Source organism: Alligator mississippiensis, chromosome 1, assembly GCF_030867095.1.
Source record: "Alligator mississippiensis isolate rAllMis1 chromosome 1, rAllMis1, whole genome shotgun sequence".
Taxonomy (NCBI): Eukaryota; Metazoa; Chordata; order Crocodylia; family Alligatoridae; genus Alligator; species Alligator mississippiensis.
The window spans coordinates 456,344,936-456,367,751 of record NC_081824.1 but is presented as its reverse complement, the minus strand read 5'-3'; the positions used below and the strand labels follow the sequence as shown (position 1 = coordinate 456,367,751).

Here is a 22,816-nt window from a genome sequence, read left to right as displayed (position 1 = left end):
GATGATCCCCTGCCCTCCATTAATGCTGACTTCGTGAAGGAACATCTTGAGAAGCTGGATACCTTCAAGTCAGCCGGCCCTGACAATCTTCACCCCAGGGTACTCAAGGAGCTGGCGAGCATCATAGCCCAGCCTCTAGCACGGATCTTTGAAAACTCTTGGCGCTCTGGTGTAGTGCCCGAAGACTGGAAGAAGGCCAATGTGGTGCCTATCTTCAAGAAAGGGAGGAAAGTGGATCCGGCTAACTATAGGCCCATCAGCCTGACTTCTATCCCGGGGAAGATCTTAGAAACGTTTATTAAAGAGGCCATCCTTAATGGACTGGCCGACGCCAACATCTTAAGGGATAGCCAGCACGGGTTTGTTGCGGGTAGGTCTTGCTTGACCAATCTCATTTCCTTCTACGACCAGGTGACCTATCACCTGGACAAGGGAGATGAGATTGATGTCATATATCTTGACTTCAAAAAAGCCTTCGATCTGGTGTCCCATGATTGTCTCTTGGAGAAACTGGCCAATTGTCGCCTTGGGTCCTCCACGATCCACTGGCTGGAAAATTGGCTCCGGGGTCAGACCCAGAGGGTAGTAATTGATGGAAGTCACTCATCGTGGTGTCCTGTGACCAGTGGGGTCCCCCAGGGCTCTGTCCTTGGACCCATACTGTTCAACATCTTCATTAATGATGTGGACACTGGAGTCAGAAGCGGACTGGCCAAGTTCGCAGATGACACCAAACTTTGGGGCAAAGCATCCACACCAGAAGACAGGCAGATGATCCAGGCTGACCTGGACAGGCTCAGCAAGTGGGCGGATGAGAATCTGATGGTGTTCAACGCCGATAAATGCAAGGTTCTCCACCTTGGGGAAAAAAAACCTGCAGCATCCTTATAGGCTCGGCAGTGCTATGTTGGCTAGCACTAAGGAAGAAAGAGACTTGGGGGTCATCATTGACCACAAGATGAACATGAGCCTGCAATGCGATGCTGCGGCTAGTAAAGCGACCAAAACGCTGGCTTGCATCCATAGGTGCTTCTCAAACAAATCCCGGGACGTCATTCTCCCCCTGTACTCGGCCTTAGTGAGGCCGCAGCTGGAGTACTGCGTCCAGTTTTGGGCTCCACAATTCAAAAAGGATGTGGAGAAGCTTGAGAGAGTCCAGAGAAGAGCCACGCGCATGATCAGAGGTCAGGGAAGCAGACCCTACGATGACAGGCTGAGAGCCCTGGGGCTCTTTAGCCTGGAAAAGCGCAGGCTCAGGGGTGATCTGATGGCCACCTACAAGTTTATCAGGGGTGACCACCAGTATCTGGGGGAACATTTGTTCACCAGAGCACCCCAAGGGATGACGAGTTCGAATGGTCACAAACTACTACAAGATCATTTCAGGCTGGACATAAGGAAGAATTTCTTTACTGTCCGAGCCCCCAAGGTCTGGAACAGCCTGCCACCGGAGGTCGTTCAAGCGCCTTCATTGAACACCTTCAAGATGAAACTGGATGCTTATCTTGCTGGGATCCTATGACCCCAGCTGACTTCCTGCCCTTTGGGCGGGGGGCTGGACTCGATGATCTTCCGAGGTCCCTTCCAGCCCTAATGTCTATGAAATCTATGAAACAAAACCACAGAAACTTATGTATAATGTAGCAAAGGACTCCCCACTCCCCTCCTCCTGTTGGGTTGTGCTTTGATCTTCAAGGGGATGGCATAGGGCTATAGCCCCTTGCTTCGGTACTAGAAAGTTTCTAGCTTCTCTTCGGCTGGAGAAAGCCAGGTGCTGCGTTAGATGTGAGGCTGTGCTGCACCCTCCGCACCCTCCTTTTCGACATCTGCCCGTGAGCAGAAGTATATAAATAGTATCATAGTACTTAAGGTCGGAAGGGACCTAAACAGATCATCAGGTCTGGCCTGGGCAGGAGTGGGTGCCGGGATCATATCACCCCAGCCAAATCTCTGTCCAGCCTCAATAAAACCAAACTGAAGGCATGGGAGCCTTCTTCAGGGACTGTGCCCCTTTTCATACAATCATAGAAAATGAGGGTGGGAAGGGGCCTCAGGAGGTCATCTAGTTCAGTAGTCAACCTTTTTGTACCCAGACCCATTTGTAAACATCGATCTGGGCCCAGTGCCCCTCACTCCTGACCCGCTGCCCCCCACCCCCAGGCCCCCAGTGTGTGGGGCAGGGGTGGGTGTGTGGGGCTTGGGGGGCTCCAAGCAGCACCTTGCAGGCTGGTACTCTGCCAGCCTGCATGGTAAAAGACTCAGTTTCCCTCATTTTTCTACTTTAAAGGAGAATCCATTTTTAGAGTTTGTTCATAACCCTTTCATCTATTCTTGTGACCCACTTTTGGGTCATGACCCACGGGTTGAGAAACACTGATCTAGTCCAACCCCCTGCTCAAAGCAGGACCATCCCCAACTAGAGCATCCCAGACAAAGCTTTGTTGAGCCAGGTCTTAAATGCCTCCAAGGATGGAGATGCCATCATCTCTCTGGGTAACCTGTTGCAGTGCTTCACCACCTTCCTAGTGAGAGAGTTTTTCCTAACCTAAACTTCCCTATCTGCAACTTGAGACCATTTTGAGACCATTGCTCCTTGGTCTGTCATCTGTCACTACTGAGAACAGATTAAACTTCTCTTCTCCAGACTAAATAAGACTAAATAAGCCCAGTTTCCTCAGCATCTCTTCAGCAGTCATGTGCACCAGCCTCCGAACCATTTTCACTGCCCCTCCACTGGACTCTCTCCAATTTGTCCACATCCTTTCTATACTGGGAGGCCCAAAACTGGACACTGTCCTCCAGTTGTGGCCTCACTAGTTCTGATTAGGAGAATAATTACTTCTCTTATCTGCTGGCAATGCTCTTACAAATGCAGCCCAGTATGAAGTTAGCCTTCCTGGCAACAAGGGCATACTGCTGGCTCATATTCAGCTTATCGTCCTCTGTAACTCCCAGGCCAGGTCCTTTTTTGCAGAGCTGCTGCTCAGCCAGTCAGCCCCCAGCCTGTACTGGTGCATGGGATTGTTCTGCCCTAAGTGCAGGACATTGAGCTTCTCCTTACTGAACCTTGTGAGATTTACAAAACAAAATCCCACATTCTTGAATGGCTTGACAGTGTATCCAATACCTTGCTATCAGTCCTTTATACACCTGAGTTAATATTATCACACAAGACTTAAGAGCTAAAAACAGTCTGCAGGGCTGGGAAATACAAGAAAAACATTAGGAGGAATGGGTAGCAAACAGCAAAATTGTGGAAAGAAAGCACAGTTTGAATAGTACATATACAAAAAACTAGAACTCTTAGTTCCAAAATGATACCTTTTATTAGACCAACTGGGAAATTGCAAGAAAATTGTCCTTTTTTTCAAGCTTTCAGGCTCAAAGGCCTTTTGTCAGGCTCTAGGAAAAGTATAGATGGTAAAACATCCCCACAGGTAGGAAATAAACTTCATTTTTGCACAGAGGGAGCTGGAGATGGAAGGCTGTCCCTCCAGGTCCATGAGAGTGTCTTTGTGAGCTGTGCTGAGTAGCTTTTTGATGTGTAGATCAGGTAAAATTCCTTCCCGGGAGGTGTCAGATGGCAGGCAGGGAGGGAAAAAATCTTTCTTGTTGTTCTGCAGTGAAGTTTAAAATCCAAAATCGGCTAAAATTTGGCATCTTTCATGTTTCACGGATGTACTTGATAGTTTAAATAGTAGAACATTAAATCCATTAAAAAGGATAGAGGGTCATTAACCTCTGTGGGGTAGAGAGAGATTAACAGGAATCAAGGAGAGGACAAAGAGCCATGAAGTCAATTAACTCAGCACTGCTGCCCCTCCCAAGCAGTGGTTTTAAATTTTAGGTAGAGCAGGAATCAAAAGGGAATACAACTATACCACTGCACCCTTCTCTCCCCCCCCCCCCAAATCTGCCCATGTTTCTGTTACCATACACATCTAATGCCAGTGTCAATGGTAGATCAGGGAATTCATAGAGAAGTAGGGTTGGAAGGGACCTCCAGAGGTCATCTAGTCCAATCCCCTGCCTAAGGCAGGATCATTCCTATCCAAATCATCCTATACAAATCCATAACTGAACACTTCGCAGAACTACTTGTAACCCTGATGCAGCACAAGACATAACACCCTAATCTGCCACAGGTAAAGCAAGGGGACCATAACAGCCAATGTCCTGCTTTGGTAAAAGGTTGTTAATATACAGTCAAGAGATAGAGGGCCATGCTCCCCAGTTACAGAAGGCTAAAACCCCCACAGTCCATACCAATCTGACCATGGGGTACAATTCCTTCCTGACCCCATATACGGTGGTAGGTCTGATCCTGGGCAGAGGGGCAAGGTTGTCTGTCTAGGAGCCTCTGGCTTTAAGTCCCAGCAGGAACATTGGCATACCCCAGTCAAAGTGGGAAAGGAAACCTCTCTCTGTTCATTTACTGTGTGCTTTAGCTAAGGCAGTGTGTACAGTCATATGTGCTGTGGTAATGACCTCTTGGGGGGAGGGGTGTTGGGAAAGGATTTCATTTTTAAGGCAAACCACACAAATATGCAAGGAAAACCAGGGCCAAACTTAGCAGCTGTAGCTTCCCTTTAGTACTTTCTTCTTTTTCTCCTTTGAATATCTTCTTCTACCTAGAAGTCCAATGCACTATCCATTGTGCTACAAGGCCAACATTTTTCTTCTTTAATTGATTAAATTCCAAGGGACTTTGCTCTTCAATTTTTAAATTAATTTCCCCCAAAACACCAAATATTATGAGGCTGGCCTTGAAGTCCTGGAGCCTTAGCTCCTCATCCTGAAAAATTTCCTGCTTGCTTTTGACTTTAAACACCAGGGTTGAGTCTCTGACAAAGAGGATCAGGTCATTTCATTTGTTCAGTACATTCTCATGGTGAGTAAGATGGATCTTACTGTCCTTTCACTGGCAACTAGTCAATTAGTAATTCTCCTTTGGAGTTATATTTCTAAACTTAGTGGGAGAGAAACACCTATCTAAATAAAACTGTTTTTATGAAGGATTTACTGTCTTTTGTCACTAGATGATTCAGTAAATGATACAGGTTTTGCTTTCTAGTTCCTGTTACAAATTTAGACCCAGTCCAGCCAATATTTTTGCATGTAGTTCAGGCACCAAAACGTTCCATTGGCTTTCATAATACTGGTCACTTGTGCTCAAGTGGTTGAAGATCAGGGTTCTTGAGAAATACCAAGATTGTATGATATTTTTCAGGCTGGTTTATGAAGCCAACTGTAAAACCAGGCAGCTCATCATATGCTTATCAAGATATGAGGCAGAAACTTGTAGCTGAAATGAAAGCAGAAAACATCAAGGAGTTTCTTCGGTAAGCCCTCGTTTTCACATAATTATATCAGTCATGAAAGCCACAAGGTAAACATAGTAGTTCCAAGAAAGAGCCTTTGAAGGCCAGGATGCTAAAATCTGTTAGGATTACTTTGTCTGTGCAGAATATTTAGAACTATTCCAGAAATTAGCGTTCACTTTATTTTTTTTAAGTTGTCTTTCTAGAAACTATTGTACTCCAATGAGTACTTTCTTCAAACTAGCTGGAAGATGTGAGAAATAAAGGATGTGTAAATATAGATGAAATAATATTTCCTCAAGCACAATTCTTTCATGTTCTTGGTGTTTTGGATATTATTTCTTTTGTCAGTTTTGGGGAGCCCATTCAATCCGCAGTCTAAATAAATGCAGGTATTAATAGTACTGCATATAGCAAAAAGATTGTTGTAGACTCAACTCATAAATAGACATGATTTTTTGAAAATAATATAGTAAGAATAATACTTCTTTATTGCAAAAACGTCTATTGAGAGTATATATGTTCTTGTTCTCTGTATATTCAAAACTTTTTTTCTATAACCCCATCTCCAGGTAGTATAGCTTTTCCCCCTATGCATCTTCCAAATCCTGACATCAAAGAACAGTGTTTTAATTTCAGAGATAGGTATGTAATTCTATTTGTTTTATGTGAACTGTTATTTAGTAAGTTTAATAACTAATCCCTAGTTATTTATTAATCTCTCAGTGTCTCAGCATCAAGTGACCCAACTAATCTGTGTAAAGCTGAAAATAATTCACCCTGTAGGAATATACTAACCATGTAAGCAAATATTACGAGAGTCCAATGGCATTCATAAATAAATTCACATATTTGTAAATAATGGGTTTTGTACTTATAATATGTAGTAGTTTTTGATGTGTGAGCCCTGTGGTGATGCTCACTGAGGACCCTGCCAGATCTACAGTATAACTAGGCTGTGTATATTGTATATGATCAGTAAAGACAGCTGTTTGAGCCCCAACACCTGTGTTGTTCCTTCAGTTTATATGAGCAGCTCATCAGTACCTCTTGGCTAGGGACAGACATTCAACAAGCCTGAGTCTGAATTGATTCAATCTTTGCAGGTTAGTCTAACCTGGCTAGATTAAATCACTTTGTAACTGCACAAACCTGCCAGACATGCAGGCACATGCCTGCAGTGGCTCAGGATAGAAGCCAAGGGGCACCAGAGCAGCCCTCCCTTCCTTGCACAGTGCTGAAATGAAGGGAGACATGGCCAAGTCCCAGCAGGATGCTCTGATTAAGGAGGCCTGCCTGCACCATTCCAGGCTTTTCCCCATTCCTTGCTCAAGGGGTGGGAGTGTTGCTAGACTCCAGCCCCCTGCTAGCACTCGGAGACAAGGGGAGGGGTGTGTGGGCAGTGCATGCATCTGTCGATGATACAGAGCTTTTAAATCTCCCTCCCCGCTTCTTTATACTGTCTGCAGCAAACTGACAGGAGAGCAAGCCAGAAAGGGGCTGATAAGTGTTTATCACCTCATTAGCAAAACAATATCCTCTCTTCATTACTTCAAACTCTTCTTAAACAGCTTACCAGCTGACCTGTTGATTAGCTCCAAACAGTCCTAAGTGGTTACTGTTCTGTCAGCCTGTTCCAGTGAAATTGGAGAGAGACACACACAGAGACACTTCTCAGCATCAGCTAGCGTACCACATGCCTAGGGCTGGTGGGGCTGGGGTCCATGCTGTGGGAGATGGGAGGGAGGGAGGGGAGATTCCTGCTTGTCTAGCAAGCAGCGAGGGGGCAGGTAGGGAAGGGGGAAGCCAAGCAGACCCTGCTGTGCCTACAGGTCTCTGCTGGAGCTCCAGCCAAGGATCAGAGGGGAGGGGCCAGTTCTGCTGTGGAGCAGAGAGCCCCACTCAGCCCAGAGAGCATGTTGGGATGCGGGGGGTGTCTGGTTTATCTTAAACCAGGAAGGGGTCTGGGACAGACATTGCATAAACTGGTTTGAGCCAAATCAGTGAAGTCTAATACTACATTCAACTAGGTTTAACTCAAACTGGTTTCTGCCATTTTCAAACTGGTTTATGAGCACTGAATAGCTGTTCTGTTCTGAAACAGATCTAAATCAGTTTCTGATCACTTAAACTGGTTTCTGTGTAATGTTTGTCCCTAGGCTTTATGCCTTTCTTTTTTTTTTTCAAAAATGAATTAATGATATTTGTGCATATTAGCCTTAAAAAAAAAAAAAAATGTAATCAAACATGTTCAAAACACCCAACCTAAGTCGCCCATGGTTAATGATATAAGTTGATATTTGAACAGTCTCCTGCCTCTGCTGCAGCAGATTGTTCAAAGCAAAAGATCGGATTTATAAGTTGCCTATGTACTCACATGACCTAGTCTCCACCCCACTTCATGCTCTTCCCTTTCCCTTTTTTCTCCTTTTCCTTCTTTCTCCTTTTCTCCTTCCCTTTTTCTTTCCCATGTCTTTTGTCTCTTCTTCCCTCTCCTTCCCCCACTGGATGTGGTCATCTTACCCGTGAAGGACAAAAGTATGATATTTGACATGTTAAGTTTGTGAGGGTCTATAAGAGACCAAAGAACTCATGATTTCTGTACATTTATGTGTTTTAAACTGCAATTTTTCACTTCTATCATCAGTTACGCTTGATGAAGTACATGGAACTTATGTTGGTTTTTGTGTTCACATTAAATTAGAGAGTTCCTAAGTGGGGTATGTGTATGTGTACATGTGAGTGAGTGTCTAGAAAATATACATGCTGAAAACAACACAAATACCTTTGTAATTATGTAGACAAGGTTTTTGGGGTAAATGTGATATCTTTTATTAGACTAACTAAATAATCTAATCTACTTAGTTTTCCAACTATTTAGTTGGTCTAATAAAAGATACCACATTTACCCAAAAAACCTTGTCTGCCTATGTCCTTAGACCAACACAGCTACGACCAACACCCCTGAAACTCTGTAATTATGTTGAAGTCTTAGCTGTAGTGGATTAACTTAATCTAGTTTGCTTCCTTTGATATGCCAAATACCTTTCTTCAATATTTTGAAAAATTCATATAAAAAGTAGGGACTGCAGACATTTTATTGGTAAATCATTATCCAGAACACATTAAAGGTACTGTAAAACAAATGAATAGTTAAGACTCCCACACTACACCCTAATTGAAGTTCCAGTAAACTCTTTTATCTGCAGCCCTTGTACGGGAATAGGAAAATTTAAACGTCAGAAAATGCAGAGTTATATTACCTTTGGGACTACTCAGCCTTAATTCTGTCCTGGTTGATCATTGACCTGTGAAACCACGAGGAGAAAAATAGTAAATAAACCCTGAGGCATCTTTGCACATCACTTTAATCTGGAGCCAAAAAGTATTAATATACATCACCCATAATTGCATGATCATTGCATGGCATTGCAACGGAACAGTGTTACAGCTCTTTGGATGTCTTACCTGTCCGTTTCTGTACCTGAACATCTTCAGGTTTCTTTTAAGCTTAACCTTAATTTTTGTAATTTCTTGTTTTATAATACTTGTTTTTGATATAATTGGAACAGCACTGTAATGGTGTTAGTTCAAATTATTTTTATCTGGTGTTACTGTTGAAAAACTCCATTTAATGTAGGTTTGAGGACTTATGTTCATGGAAATAATGTTTTAAAATTATTTTGGACTTGAATATATATTATTAGTATATGAGAACTTGATCTGTTTAACTGGTTTATGTTTTTACTGATTGTTTATTTTGGTTTTCCACCCCACAATCAGACACTGAGTTGTTGAGGTCAGAGCATTTCTTCCTTTGTGCCATGGCCTTTCAGGAAGGGTAGTAAGGGTTTGTCTTTTACAAACAAATGGAACAAATAGCCTGTGTTTTACTTCAGTTTATTTTACAGACAGCATTTCTGAATCACTTAACATCATATTACCTGAATGTATGCCCCCTGCATTGCTAAGCATACTGTCAGTACTTAATTAATCACAAATAATGATGGATTATTCAGAGTCAAGTATACAGTCACTAGTTTGCAGATTTATATCTTCTCTCTGGTGTATAAGACAGGTCATTTAGTAGCAAACCATTAGTCCAGCAAGCCCAATCACAAGTAATTAGTGAGCAATACTTGATTGTTAAGAAGGAAGATGGAAGCAGGAAAATATACAGTCCCTCTCACTCTTCCTCCCTCCTTCACTGCTCCTAAAACAGCTTCTAGCGAACACAGAGTAAAGGTGCTCTTTGTAGACTAACTTCAGACCATGTTTTCTCTATATTTACTATTTACTAATGAATTAGCCTGAGGTGATTGATGTTAATAGATTCTGGCTTCAGGTTGGAATGCTTATATCACAATTACCTTAATTTTGTTTTGTTTTCCGTATTTAAATATTGTTAACAGCAGTCATATTATCCTTTTATTTAAAAAAGCAGGTAGTTTGAATTAATTATTTTAACTATACCTTGTCATCACATTTTATCCCTAGGATATACCACAACCATCACCGTGTAATTTGGGGAATTTCATTATATATTAACAACTTTACATATTATTCCTTTTTCCCAACACACCTGTGTTGTTTCTTCAGATTATATGAGCAGAAGACTCATCAGGATCTCTTACGCCTTTCATGTTTTCATCAGAAATGAATTGATGATCCTTGCAAATAGTTGTCTTAAAAAAAATGTAACCAAACATGTTCAGCTCAGGTATTCAGCTCAGGTTCTTTTCCTGAATGTCCTTAAAACTGATTAGTGCTCCCATATCCACAACAGTGCTCTGACAGTTTGGGTGAAAAGCTGCTGTGATTTATTTTAGGATTTTGGAAAGTTCCTTCATTATTACATTTTGTACCTTATCCTGATTCATTCTCTGATAATTTATCTTATTAGGTAGGTCAAATTTATATCTAATGAATGTAATCTGTAGCAATGTACTGTGTGCACATGTTTTGAAGATGTGAAAATTCAGATCCACTATTCTGGTCCTGTCTGAATGTATTGCTTATCCATGACTTTCTGTTTTTGTTTTAGCTCTTTTACAAAGCTTCCTCATCTCGCAGGAACAGAACAAAATTTCCATCTTGCCAAGCAAATTCAAGACCAATGGAAATCATTTGGGCTGGATTCAGCAGAGCTGGTTCATTATGATGTACTCCTTTCCTACCCAAATGAAACAAAGCCCAACTACATCTCAATTATTGATGACCTGGGGAATGAGGTGATCTAACTATGATTATATATCATTAACTCTTTGAAGAGAAAGGGCCCATCTGTATTCACACCACTATCTTGTTTCACAATCTAAGAACCGTCTGCAGGTGGATGATGTCAGCACATGTTTTAAACTACTCCTTACAAATGATTTTGCAATTGGGCACCAGTGCAGAGACTCTCATATCTGTTTTTTCAGTGCTTCCACTGCTGACATCCAAAAAGAGAAGGAGAAATCTGCCTGAAATGAAGTCATAGGGAACAAGACTTGGGTGCAGAGAGAGGCATGGGGAGTGGATTGGAACAAAGAGCATACAACGTATTGAAGACTATGGCTGGGGTCATGGGGGGAGGAGCATTGGCTGCATAAGGAGACTGGAAAATGAGCTGGAAGCAACTAGCTGATGGGTAAGACACTGAAATCCAACAAGGACCTGGGGAGACAGGAACTGGAAACTAGTGGAACAGGAGAAGGAGCTGGTGGCAAAGAGGCCAAATTTGGCATAAAACCAGAGGGCATTTATACTTGGGCCTAGGAAGAGGTTAATAGGGGAGAAAGGGGAACAGGGCCTAGGAAGGGGTTAGTATGGAGCGAGAGAGGCAGAAGGTCAAGTTTAAGGGAAATGGGAAGAGGAGTCTTTGCTTGCTCTCCCTTTCTGAACCTGACACAGAACCAAGATCAGCGAGTCCTCTGCTAGCAGCAATATCTATGAAACTCACTGGCAATTATTCCACCCTCCTCAGCCCCAGCCCAGTGCTGGTCTGCACAGAGGATGACCACTTAGCTTTGCTGTCACACACTTCACCATGGGCGTGCCTACAGTGCCCCCATAGCGCAGTTGTTATTTAATACTTGCTTTAGGAAATACTAAATGACAGTGCAGTAACAGCCATAGTGTAAACCGCAGACTGTAACACCTAAGCACCTAACCGTGCTGAGTGCATGGTTATTTTGAGCAGCTACATTGATGTAATGATGCACTACAGCCAGGTAGCTAGCCACTAGGACGATGTAGCATCAGCATCAGTTTGTGCCTGCCGATGCTACCTTGCCATAGCACTGAGCTACATTGCCATTGTACATCGCTATGGCTATGTGTAGACGTGTCCTGTGTGTAACAGTCTGTGGTTTACACTTAGGTATAAAGGTTCCAGCCCTACTGATGACCCCTGGGGGTCAGGATGTTGATCTCATGATGGTCTGGGTTGTTTTTTTTCAGTGCAGTGATCTTAAAGTGCCATGAATGCACATTATTACAAAGCACAAACCAAAGAGGCTGAATTAAATCAGCATATGCAACCATAATCTTAGCATTCCTGATCTCTTATATAATTGACCTCTCAGTCTTTATATGCATGTACATGAGAGACAGAGAGTGTATGTGTAAACATACACACGCCAGTTTTCTACCAGATGGAGCCTATAAAAAAAATAAAGCAGAAATTTCAGAAAAATTGATGCATGATTTTTGTCCTTCCCTTTCTAAAAAGTACTAGTACAATAAAACTTTGCTGAACCAATTGTGTTATCAGTTATTCTTTTCATTTTACAAAACACTGCTGAAAAATCCAGTCCTTCCACCTTTACTTATACTGAATAGTATTTCATTATATGAATAGTTGTTCCTAACATCTGATGAAGTAAGTTGTTGCTTACAAAAGCTCAAGCCTCTCTGAACCAATTAGTTTCTAACGAGTTAGTCTTTAAGGTGTCACACTGCCCTACCTTTAGCCTGACTTCAGAGTAGCATGGCTAACTACCTCTGTGATTACATGAATAAGAGTAGGATTGGACCTAAGAGCATATAAATAACATGGATGGGAATTAAAACAATAGTACTTAAATACTACTGAATAAGTAAAGGAAAAAGTTGGAAAAACCACAAAATTACCAAAAAGTCCCTGGACTGATATGTATGAACAAAATGCATAAAATTATCACCACTAAGCCTCTATTTGAGGTCAAGTTTATGAGTTATATATGAGCTTTTGTGTATTAAATGTAAAATACTGGTAGTTGTCTAAAACAGTACACAGTTTTAAATAACTAAACTTACTGTGCAAACTTCAGCTAGGTTGCCCAAGGAAGAATTTGACTAAAATTTCTACTAAATTAACTTGTACTCAATTTGGATTTTTGGTAGATTTTCAATACATCGTTGTTTGAGCCACCCCCTCAGGGATATGAAAACATTACCGGTATGCTGCCACCATACAATGCTTTTTCAGCACAAGGAACATCAGAGGTAAGAACACAATTCCTTACAGAGCCTTGATAGATTAAATTAAGTTTTGGAAAATTGTTACGATGCTGTACGCCTCTTGACTTGAAACATTTTTGCAGTGATCTCAATTAGGTGGGGTAAATATTGAATTCTCATATGATATAGAGACACTGATAGCAAGAGTATACACAAGATGCTTTGCTGTGTAGTAGTGTAGTTTACTACGCAGTAAGTGTGTGCGTCTGCATGTGTACAGGATTACTGCACAGTTAACCTTGCTAATCACAAGTAAATTTGCTACCTGCAAATGCAAATAGCAAATTTACTTGTGATTACGTACTGTGCAGTAGCATTTATGTAGACACCTGATCAGGAGCAAATCGTCCCCCAGCCAGCCAGCCACCAGGAGGAGGGAGATTGCTCCCTGCCCCCAGGAGCTGCCTGCTGCCAGGGCAGGCTCTGCCTCATGAGCTCAGGCAAGGACTATGTCTCCCTACCCTGGCAGCAGGGAGCTCCACATTCCCTGCTCCAAAATCACAATTTCGGAGCAGAGGTCTGGGAGCAGGGGTATGGGAGATCCTTATCTCCTTGTGCTGGCCCCACCACCATGAAGCTGTTGCTGGGAGCTGCTCCCTGCTGGTGGGGGCTGGGGAAACTATTCCCCCTCAACTCTGCGAACACAGAGCTGGGTGGGGAACAGGCTGGGAAATCTGTTCCCTGCCCAGCTTCACAATCATGGAGCTGAGCAGGGAACAAGCTCTCCAGCCCCTGCCCTGTGAAGGACCAGGGGCCGGGAACTGTCCCAGCCAGGGGCACTGGGTGATTAACGCATGGGGCTTGGAAAGACATGTAGGGGAGGGGCAGGTCCCAGCCCCTGGCCACATGCAGAGCAGGACCCAATCCCCTATGGAGCTGGAAAGCTGGGGCCAGGAGCTCCCTGCTGCTGGGGCAGGAGGACATGGTGCCTACCCCAGCAGCAGACAGGGGCAGGGTGCAGTGTCCCAGCCCTGCCCAGGACACAGCTGTCTCCTGGCCTGGTGCTCCCTGCCAGCCCCTGGGCTAGCACCCAGCAGGAGCCTAGAGCTCTTCCTGGTGGTGGCAGGGGCCCATTGCAGGGCCCCAGAAAGTGGGAGCAGTTTGCTGCCATTAGTAGCAAATCTACTTCCACTTCCCTGCATGTGTAGACACCTGCCTGGGAGAAATTACTTGTGAGTAGTTTACTAGCATGTAAACTGCTCATGTGTAGATACACCCACTGAAGCTAAAAATTCCCATTAAAAATGCCCTAAGGCTGTATGAATCAGATTTATAGTATACAAAGGGTTTTGTCTTTATGAAAAATGCTGGATATACTTCTGGTGTATATCTGTGCTAGATATACTTCAGATATATATAGGTGTGTTCCCTATACACCTGCGTGATAGATTTCCACATGGAAAAGAACCAAATAAGTCTTGACAGGACCCTAAAAGTTTTCCTAAAGTATCCATTGGGCAAGTCTACAAGTTCATTAATACGCATTTGGTTTAGTACTTGCCTCATGATGTACTAACTAAATGAGCAGTAACTACAGTTACTATGCAGTAGCACCGGAGCATGGTTTTTTGTGATGCTTACTGCGCAGTAGCCCAATAACACTGTGCAGTAGTGTATTAGCATGCTTTTTGACTGGCACACTACTGAGCAGTGTTATTAGGCTACTGCGCAGTTAGCATCTCGTGTAGAAGTGCCCATTATCTGCCTGTGCCTAAAGGTCTACAATGATTAAAATGTATCAGCTTCCACAGCCACCAGCACACAGGGAAGCAATGTGGCTAACATCTGAGTCTGGCATCTCTGGATCCCTGCTTCTAATAATGGAGTTGACTGGCTGTGGCCTTTAACATGAATCCAGAACAATTCTTGAATTTACAACTCTGGAGCTGCCATGAGATGCCTCAAGTGCCCTGCCACTATGCCTTTACCTAAATGAAAATAGCAGTATCTGAAATATATTCATGTCCTAAAAACTCTTAGTCCCAAAAGTCTATCTGATTGATTCTTCTATACTAACTCATTCAGAGAGTTAGTAACTTCAGATTAATAAGGCTAATTCCCTCTCTTGACTCTTCTATAATAGATTATCCCAGCCAGCATTCCCCACATATGCTATATCATGTATAGGGACAAAATAATATGAGAGAGAGTCTGTCAACTGTACTGTGGCATATTAGGAATGGGGCTGCTTTACTCATGGCCATGAGAAGTATACAGATACTTTGCAACAATCTAGTACTGTATTTTTCAACATCATAGTAAGGATGCTTCTAAACTTTGGATTGCATAGGAAAATTCCAGCAATGACATAGGCTTTTCTGTAAAATACTTTGGGAGGGTTTTGCCATAGGTTGTATTAGGGGCAGAATTAGGAGTGTATAAGGGCAAAGACTAAACCTACTGCCTAACAGATTTTTACTAAATAAAGTTAAATTGCAAGATTGTAGCTGTCTTTCTGCCCCGGACAGGCAGATCTGGTCTATGTGAATTATGGTCGCACGGAAGACTTTTTTAAGCTGGAACGTGAGCTGGGAATTAACTGTACAGGAAAGATCGTCATTGCCAGATATGGGAAAATCTTCAGAGGAAATAAAGTAACAGGTTTTTTTTTCTTTCTTGAAAATCATAATTAGTTAGCAACATTTCTGATTTTGCTTGCATTGGAATCGATGGAAATTTAGTGAGAAACAGATTCAACCACTACATTTAACCTTTGTTTCTGAATGGTTACAAAGAAAGATATCATGTATCATTTGTATAACATAAAATGTTTTATTATAACTTGGAACATAGAGCCTGAGCTGTTCCCAGAATCAGGCTTGGAGTGTCTGTGGCATAAGTGTATCCAAATGGTAATTCACAAAAAGATATTGATTAGTTGGCTATTGAAACTCCCAAGATGAATACAAACTTCTAAAAACATGCTTCAACAGATTCACAAAAAGACACAGAAAACTAGGGCTGGAACAGAATTCAAGAGATCATCTAATCCAACACCCTAATCAAGGCAAGGTCATAATTCTTTAAAAAAATCCAGCACAAGTGTTTTTCCAACCTGTGCTTAAAAACTCCGAGTGATAGAAACTCCACAGCTTCTGTAGATCAGCAGCCTACAGCCCGCAGAGCTATCAGATCTGGCTTTAGCAGTCTGGGGCCTTTAGAAGCACTTGGCAGAGGGAGCTTCTCCTATGCCACAGTGGGAAGAAGAGGAAGTTACGAGAGCTTTCCCTTTGCGGTGGTGGGGAGAAGCAGTGGCAGCAGACAGGTCCTACTGCCTGCCTACCTCTGACCTCAGACAGGTCATTCCAGCCTGAAAAGTTGCTGACAGATAACCTGCATCCAGTGGCATACCAATGGAGGGGGTTGGGCGGGGGGGTGGGCAGCTTGAGCCCTTGGCGGGGGGCAGCTTGGGCCCTTGGGAGGAGGGGGCTTGGCGGAGGGGGTACCAGCTGGGTCCTCCAGGGGATATTCACTCCCCTGTCAGCATTTCTGGTTTCATTGCCAGCCCTTCCAGTTTCACCGCTGGCTTTTCTGGCCTTGGCAACCGGCTCCCAGGGGATCGCCACCCCCCACCCCCCCTCAGCGATCAGCTGCTGGGTGGGACTTCCCCCGCTTGGCGATCAGCTGTGGATGGGGGTGAGGGGGGAGAGCGGGGTGGTGCAAATGCAAGCATTGCCCCCCCCGGCTCCAGGGACCCATGGTATGCCACTGCCTGCATCATGCAGGTATCAAATTTACACCTAATTAGTTATTGTGCAGTAATGCATGTGTAGAGGCCTTACTGCACAGTAACACTGTGTGTGTGGACTGACTTGGGACTAACTTTAGTCCCAAGTTAGTCCACACATAGTGTTAATGTGCTTTAATGCCTGCACAGGTAGACAATGCCTATTTCTACTTACTGTGCAGTAACTTCCTGCGTAGTAAATTTAAACTGGCATAAATGCACATGTAGACAAGCCCAGTGAGTACTATAGAGTTGAAGCATTTTGAAGGGAAAGGTATCATTAACACTCTGTAATAGGGAAACCAAAGCACAGAGGGTAAATGCTTTTCTAAAGTTATACAAGTAGTCAGTTTGACAAGGAGCATGAGATAGCACCCAGATATCCTGACATGGTCTTGTGCCCCATCTTTAGGACAATGAGATTATAGTCAATGATCAGTGCTTCTTGGCACTATGGTAACATAAGCAACAGCGTGCTACACCTAGACATATTTTTCCATTGATAATGACAACTCCAGCTCTGCCATGTGCGATCTCTAACATGTCTCCCAATTGGCAACATGATATAAAGTCCAGGTTTGTCTTAGCTGCATAAAGACATTTGGCATTTCCTAAAGACAGATAATTTTGTAGGTTAAAAATGCCATATTAGCAGGAGCCAGAGGAGTTATACTTTATTCAGACCCTGCTGACTACTGTGCGTCTGGAGTAGATCCCTATCCAAAGGGCTGGAACCTTCCAGGAGGTGGAGCCCAGCGTGGGAATGTGCTGAACCTGAATGGGGCAGGAGATCCTCTCACACCAGGTTACCCAGCAAAAGGTGAGTGGCAGATTCATACCCTGAAGCATGTGATACCAGTACTTTCTATCCTAGTTCTGAAAATTGTCCTGTCACTAGCAATTAAGCTAGTGTTTTCTCTTTAAGTACAAAGCACAAATGGTTTCCAGCAACATTTGATTTCCCTTGTGTGGATCAGGCTCAAGTCATAACGGCACCCTGTTCCAGCTGGCCTCCTTTGAGTTAGACAGAAAAAACAGTTTCTAGGCAAGTCTCTTTACATGTGATCCAAGCGTGAGACCATTTACAAATCCGCAACCGGATAGGCTAAGCAATAGAAAATTAGTTAGGATTTATTGAGTTTTGGAGGAGCTATGTTTCTCAGGAGGACCAATTTAAACTGGCTTATAGCTGCCATCAAGGAGAAGTAATAGCTTTGCTTGGATATATATTTCCTTGCTGATCATAAATTCCAAGCAGAAAAAACATTGTAAACTCTTTACAGGGAATGAAACTTTTTGCATTAAAGTCACAGTAGCCACTGTAGCCAATGGGTGCATCTACGCATACACTTTACTGTGGAGTTGACTAATTAGCTTCCAGTAAAGCATCACAGTGTACATGTGTGCCACTATTAGGATGCAGTAAATTAATTACTCTAGTATAGTATTATCCTATGGCGGAGTAATTTACTGCACCAAAACGCATGTGTATATGGTAACCGAGACTGGCCGGGGCATGAGGGTACTAAAGTCTGCCACCTAGCCCTGCAGTGTAGGACTCTCATGTCCCAGCCAGCTCCTCTGCAGTCTGATGCCACCACCCAGAGCCTGGGGCTGACCCCCCGCAAGACCCCTTGCCAGCCTAGGGATGCTGTGCCCTGACTCTCACTGCTGTGGTCCCAGGCACACAGGTAAACATTGTGCCCAGGAGCAGCTGACTCCGGCATGAAGTTTACTGCTACAGTTTGTTGCATCTCACTAGTAGCATGTGTAGATGCACCCAATGGTATTAATACCTGTCCTATGACAGGATGCTGATTTATTGGAGGTGACGTAATGGGAGAGGGTACATAGACCCTTGTAGCTACTAAACAGCTCTTTATTGCTAAAAAAAAAAAATAATTCTAGTTAATATGCAAACTGATGAGGATAGTAAAACTTGATATTACAATATTTTTGGTTTCTCAGAGTACACTTTCAGATATGAAGTTGATGAAGGAGTAGGAATACCCGTAATCCCAGTTCATCCCATTGGCTATTATGATGCAGAAATATTGTTACGGTAGGTGGACTTCAGTCTTCTCCACATGGACTGGGTATTTCTGTGTGTACTGCTTTCTTTGTATAAATACATTAAGGCTGATGCATGACTGTTTTTGTGTAATACAATTTTAATGAATACTACAGAAATAGAAAACAAGGACAAACACCTGGCAAAAACAAAAAACCGAACAAAAACATATTTTTAAGAAACCATAAAAACTCTGTTTTCACAAGGGAGAAATACTGCTTTTCCACAAGGTAGAAATACTGGCCCAGAAACTTTTTTTTATTTATTTTTTCCTGCTTTAAATCTGTATCCTTATTTTAGTCTTGGTAAGAAACTTCTATACACCTTACTGGATCTCAAGGTAATTTACAGGCATTTTGAATACTCAGCATGATATATGAAAGAAGGAACTTCCTGAAGCCTACCTCTTATGCAGAATATAACATTTTAAATTTAGCTTGATTGTAGGTGTGATGTTCTATTTGACTTCTGCTTTTTACATATTGACCAGCTGTATTTGTCTTGGTTTTCACTTAACAGCATCATGGGAGGACCTGCAGCACCTGATGATAGCTGGATGGGAAGCCTCAGCGTGCCTTACAACGTAGGGCCTGGATTTATGGGAAACTATTCTGCAAGGTTTGTCTGAGCATTTCTGTTGCAAAAAATAAAAGGGAGGGCAGGGAGGGTGGGGAGGGAGACAAGCAAAGCTAAGGGGGAAATATGTATGGTTTTGAGGAATTTTATACCTTGAAACATAGAGAAGAAATTAAGTCCCCTTTGGGAAAATAGTATTATTGGATGATCATTAGTATTTGAAACTATACTAAATTGTTAAAACTATAGACTTGTTCAGTGTTCTCGGAAGTCAATGGCAAGACCGTCATTGATTTTGGACACTGGATGCCATCGAGTTCAATGGGTACTGTAATTAACTTGTGGAACTCATTGCCATAAGACGTTGTAGAAATCAGCAGCTTAACCAGGTTCAGAAGAAGATTTTGACAAATTCATGCAGTATATGTCTAGTGCAATAAGAAGCCTGGACAGGCCCTGAACAAATACTCTTTCCTTAGCATCTGCTCTGTATCATTGTGGCATACACAATACTGGGCTAGATGGACCCATGGTCTGACCTACTATGGTGTCTCGTCTGTTCCCGTGAATCTGACTTCGTATATTTCTCTTCCTAACTCTTATACTAAGTTAAGGCACCATTTCTATCTTTAAAATGTAACATTGGACAATGAGGTCTGTCTTTTTCTACTGAAAAGCATATATTTAAAACCCTCTTTTCTTTACGTTGGGTTCTGTCCTTTCCTATTGTTTCTGAAAACTAAAGTGACAAGAGACTAGTAATCTAAAGTGGGGAGGGGAAGGAGCAGTTCACTAAGTTGCCTAAGTGCCTAAGCAGTTGTTTACTCTTGTCCTTTCCCACACCCATGGAAGTCTTTCTAGGACCTTTCTTTGGCATTAGATCCCAGAGGGCAGCTGTTTCTCCAGAAGGTGTGGAAAAAAATACATATACTACTTTGCAAAATGAAACAAAACCAGTCATTTTTGCTAGTAGTAGTGGTATGGTTCACAAACCATGTTTGACAGAGAATTGGTTGATAACATGGTGGGTGCTGTCTCTTCCTAGTTTTTCAGTAGGGTGAATGTTGCTCCTCCATCCTAGTTTCCATCTGGCAGATTACATTACAGTCATGGCTGGCAACCTTTTCAGGCTGTGGGTTGGAGTCACCCATTTTGGGTCAGAGGTGGGCAGTTTCCCCCATGGCACCATGGGGAAAGCACCTGCTGCCTCCCCTTCTCCCCACGGCTGAAGCTTCCTTCTGCTGAAGCCTCATGCCTGTAGAGCCATTTGATCTGGATCTGGGCTGCAGACTGTAGGTTGCCAACCCCTGTGTTACTACAGTAATGTGCAACATAAACCCTGGCTGCAGTTATTTCAGAGGTCATGTTCCATCACAAGAGGGAGGGTAGATGGTGAGGACAATCATGAACAGGATGGGATAGTGATGATATGTGTGTTATGTCCCTTTCCACCCAGGAATATGGATGTGCTTTAAATTATAAATTTCAGTACCTGTGTTTAAAATACAATTAAAATTTCTAAGGCATGCAAACAAACTCTGACAGAATAGATTTTATTATGAGACAAACCAGGCAAATGTTTTGAGCAAATTGGAGGGCAATAAACAGAGAAGAAATAATAAAATAAATTAACAGAGTACATTATGTTGGGATGCTAGACTCATTCCATGAGGAATTGGAGAAGGACTTTTGATATTTCTTAAATATCCTAACCTGCTTGATTGTAACCTTTAAGTAAGATCCTAGAGAATCAGCCCTGGATTCAGTATGTATTGATTCTGCATAAACTTAAGCAACAGAGAAATTAAGAATATAAATAGTCCTGTTAAGCCCAGTGGGACTATTACTCACATATGAAAAATTAATCAATGGTATTACTATTTGCAGGCCCAAGTCTTTCAGGTTAGCTTCTCTTCTGGGCAAAAATTCATTATCTGTCTTGAAGAAGGTATTGGTTTTGACAGCTATATAGGTTTGCCATTGAGATGTTGCCCAGTGCAGACAAATGTGTATTTTGTTTTACAGAGGGAAGCTGACTTGAATATTTACCCTTCATTTACAGAGTTGCTCATAATGGGTTTTCATTTCTGTTTGTTGGGTTCTTTTTTTGACAAAGCTTTAACACTTTGCTCTGCCATCTTACATTTTTTTTTAAATATTAAATTTATTCCTCTGCTTTCACTGTTTAGTTGTTACATACCATTCTGACAGCAACTTTTGGAATTACCATTTAATCAGATTTTATCATTACTTTTCTATAAAAATGCAGCTTAGTTTTTTGAGCTTGTTAAAAGTATATTTGCATAAGTAAGTATTGTCATAGCATTGTGTCAAAATGGAATACATTTCCAGTGTTTTGTGTGTGTGAATTGGAGACCTGATGTTAATTTACTCGTATGTTTTATGAGTATTTTAGGCTGTTTTACTGCCATGTGCCTAAGTCATACTAGGAGTGCACCAATAGAGATTTTTTGGGGGCTGATACCGATGGCTGATTTTTAACGAGCCATATCAGCCGATACCAATCTGATTGCTGATATGCGGCCTGGCAGCATGGAGAACCGCTTCTGGCTGGTAAGTCTGTTGTGGTGGAAAGGGTGGGGGAGGTAAGGGGCATTGGGGGGGCAGATGGGGGCCCCTGTGGTGAGGGAGGGGGTGGGAGTGGGGCAGGGGCAGGGGCAGGCGGTGCCCTGCCAAGGTGGGGCAGAGGATGGGACGGAGCTACAAGCAGCTCATCTGGGGGATGTGGGAAGGAGGGGGTGGCTCCCACCACTGCGCGCACCCTGGGAAGGCATGGTGGGGGGTGTGCCCCTGGATCTGTGCATGGGGTGAAGGCAGACTGCTGCTTTGGCTGAGGCTGGGGTGGTGTTGGGCTCTTCCTGGCAGGGGGCTGGGCTGGGCTGGGCTGGGCTGGGCTGAGCTGAGCTCAGGGTGGGTGGCAGTGGTGCTGGAAGGGGGCCTACAGGGGCTGCAGACATCCCAAAATTCACAGTAGCCCCTCCAAACCCTCCTCCCAGCACCACTGCCTCCTGCCCTGAGCACAGCCCGGCCCACTCCCCCTTGCCACGAAGAGCCCGGCACCACCCCAGCCCACTGTGGCAGCCTGCCCTCGCCTTATGCATGTCCAGGGGCACACGCCCCCCCATGTCCTCCTGGGTTGCATGCAGCGGCAGGAGCCACCCCCCTCCCTGCACATCACAGACAAGCCACTCGTGGCTCCATCCCATGCCCCATTCCACTTGGTTGGGGAGCACCTGCTGCAGCCCCTGCCCCACTCCCTCTCCCTCCCTCACTTCGAGGACCTCAATCTGCGCCTCCGCCCCACACTCCTTCCCTCTCCCTACCCCTTTGCTCACAACAGACTTACCAGCCGGACCTGGCAGCTCTGCATGCTGCCAGGCTGCACTCCTGGCAACCTGCATGCTGCGCTGCAGCTGTGCGCATGCACAGGGCATTTATCAGTGACATTATCAGCCACATCGGCCAAAAAAGTCAATTGCCAATACTGTCAATTTTCCTTATATTGGTGCTGATCTGATATGGGACTTCTAATTAATACCAAAGTGACAAATTCTATGAAGAAATTTGAAAGCCTAGGGATTTCGTGTGTTGGATGGTTTTTCCTTACAGTATCCT

The 22,816-nt window shown here is 43.3% G+C and overlaps 1 protein-coding gene across 8 annotated transcripts in view; it reads left to right on the top strand.

Annotated features, from left to right (window-relative positions):
- Positions 1 to 22,816, top strand: part of LOC106737083 (N-acetylated-alpha-linked acidic dipeptidase 2) — an 88,284-nt gene that overhangs the window by 3,411 nt on the left and 62,057 nt on the right. For 4 of the 8 annotated variants that reach the window (XM_019496398.2, XM_019496396.2, XM_059721711.1 and 1 more), the window contains exons 2-8: positions 5,231 to 5,342; positions 10,366 to 10,552; positions 12,690 to 12,791; positions 15,275 to 15,400; positions 17,167 to 17,353; positions 18,502 to 18,595; positions 19,124 to 19,222. In XM_019496398.2, coding sequence (XP_019351943.2) covers positions 5,231 to 5,342; positions 10,366 to 10,552; positions 12,690 to 12,791; positions 15,275 to 15,400; positions 17,167 to 17,353; positions 18,502 to 18,595; positions 19,124 to 19,222 — 907 coding nt within the window. The other 4 variants (XM_019496401.2, XM_019496399.2, XM_059721737.1 and 1 more) reach the window with 4 other exon arrangements.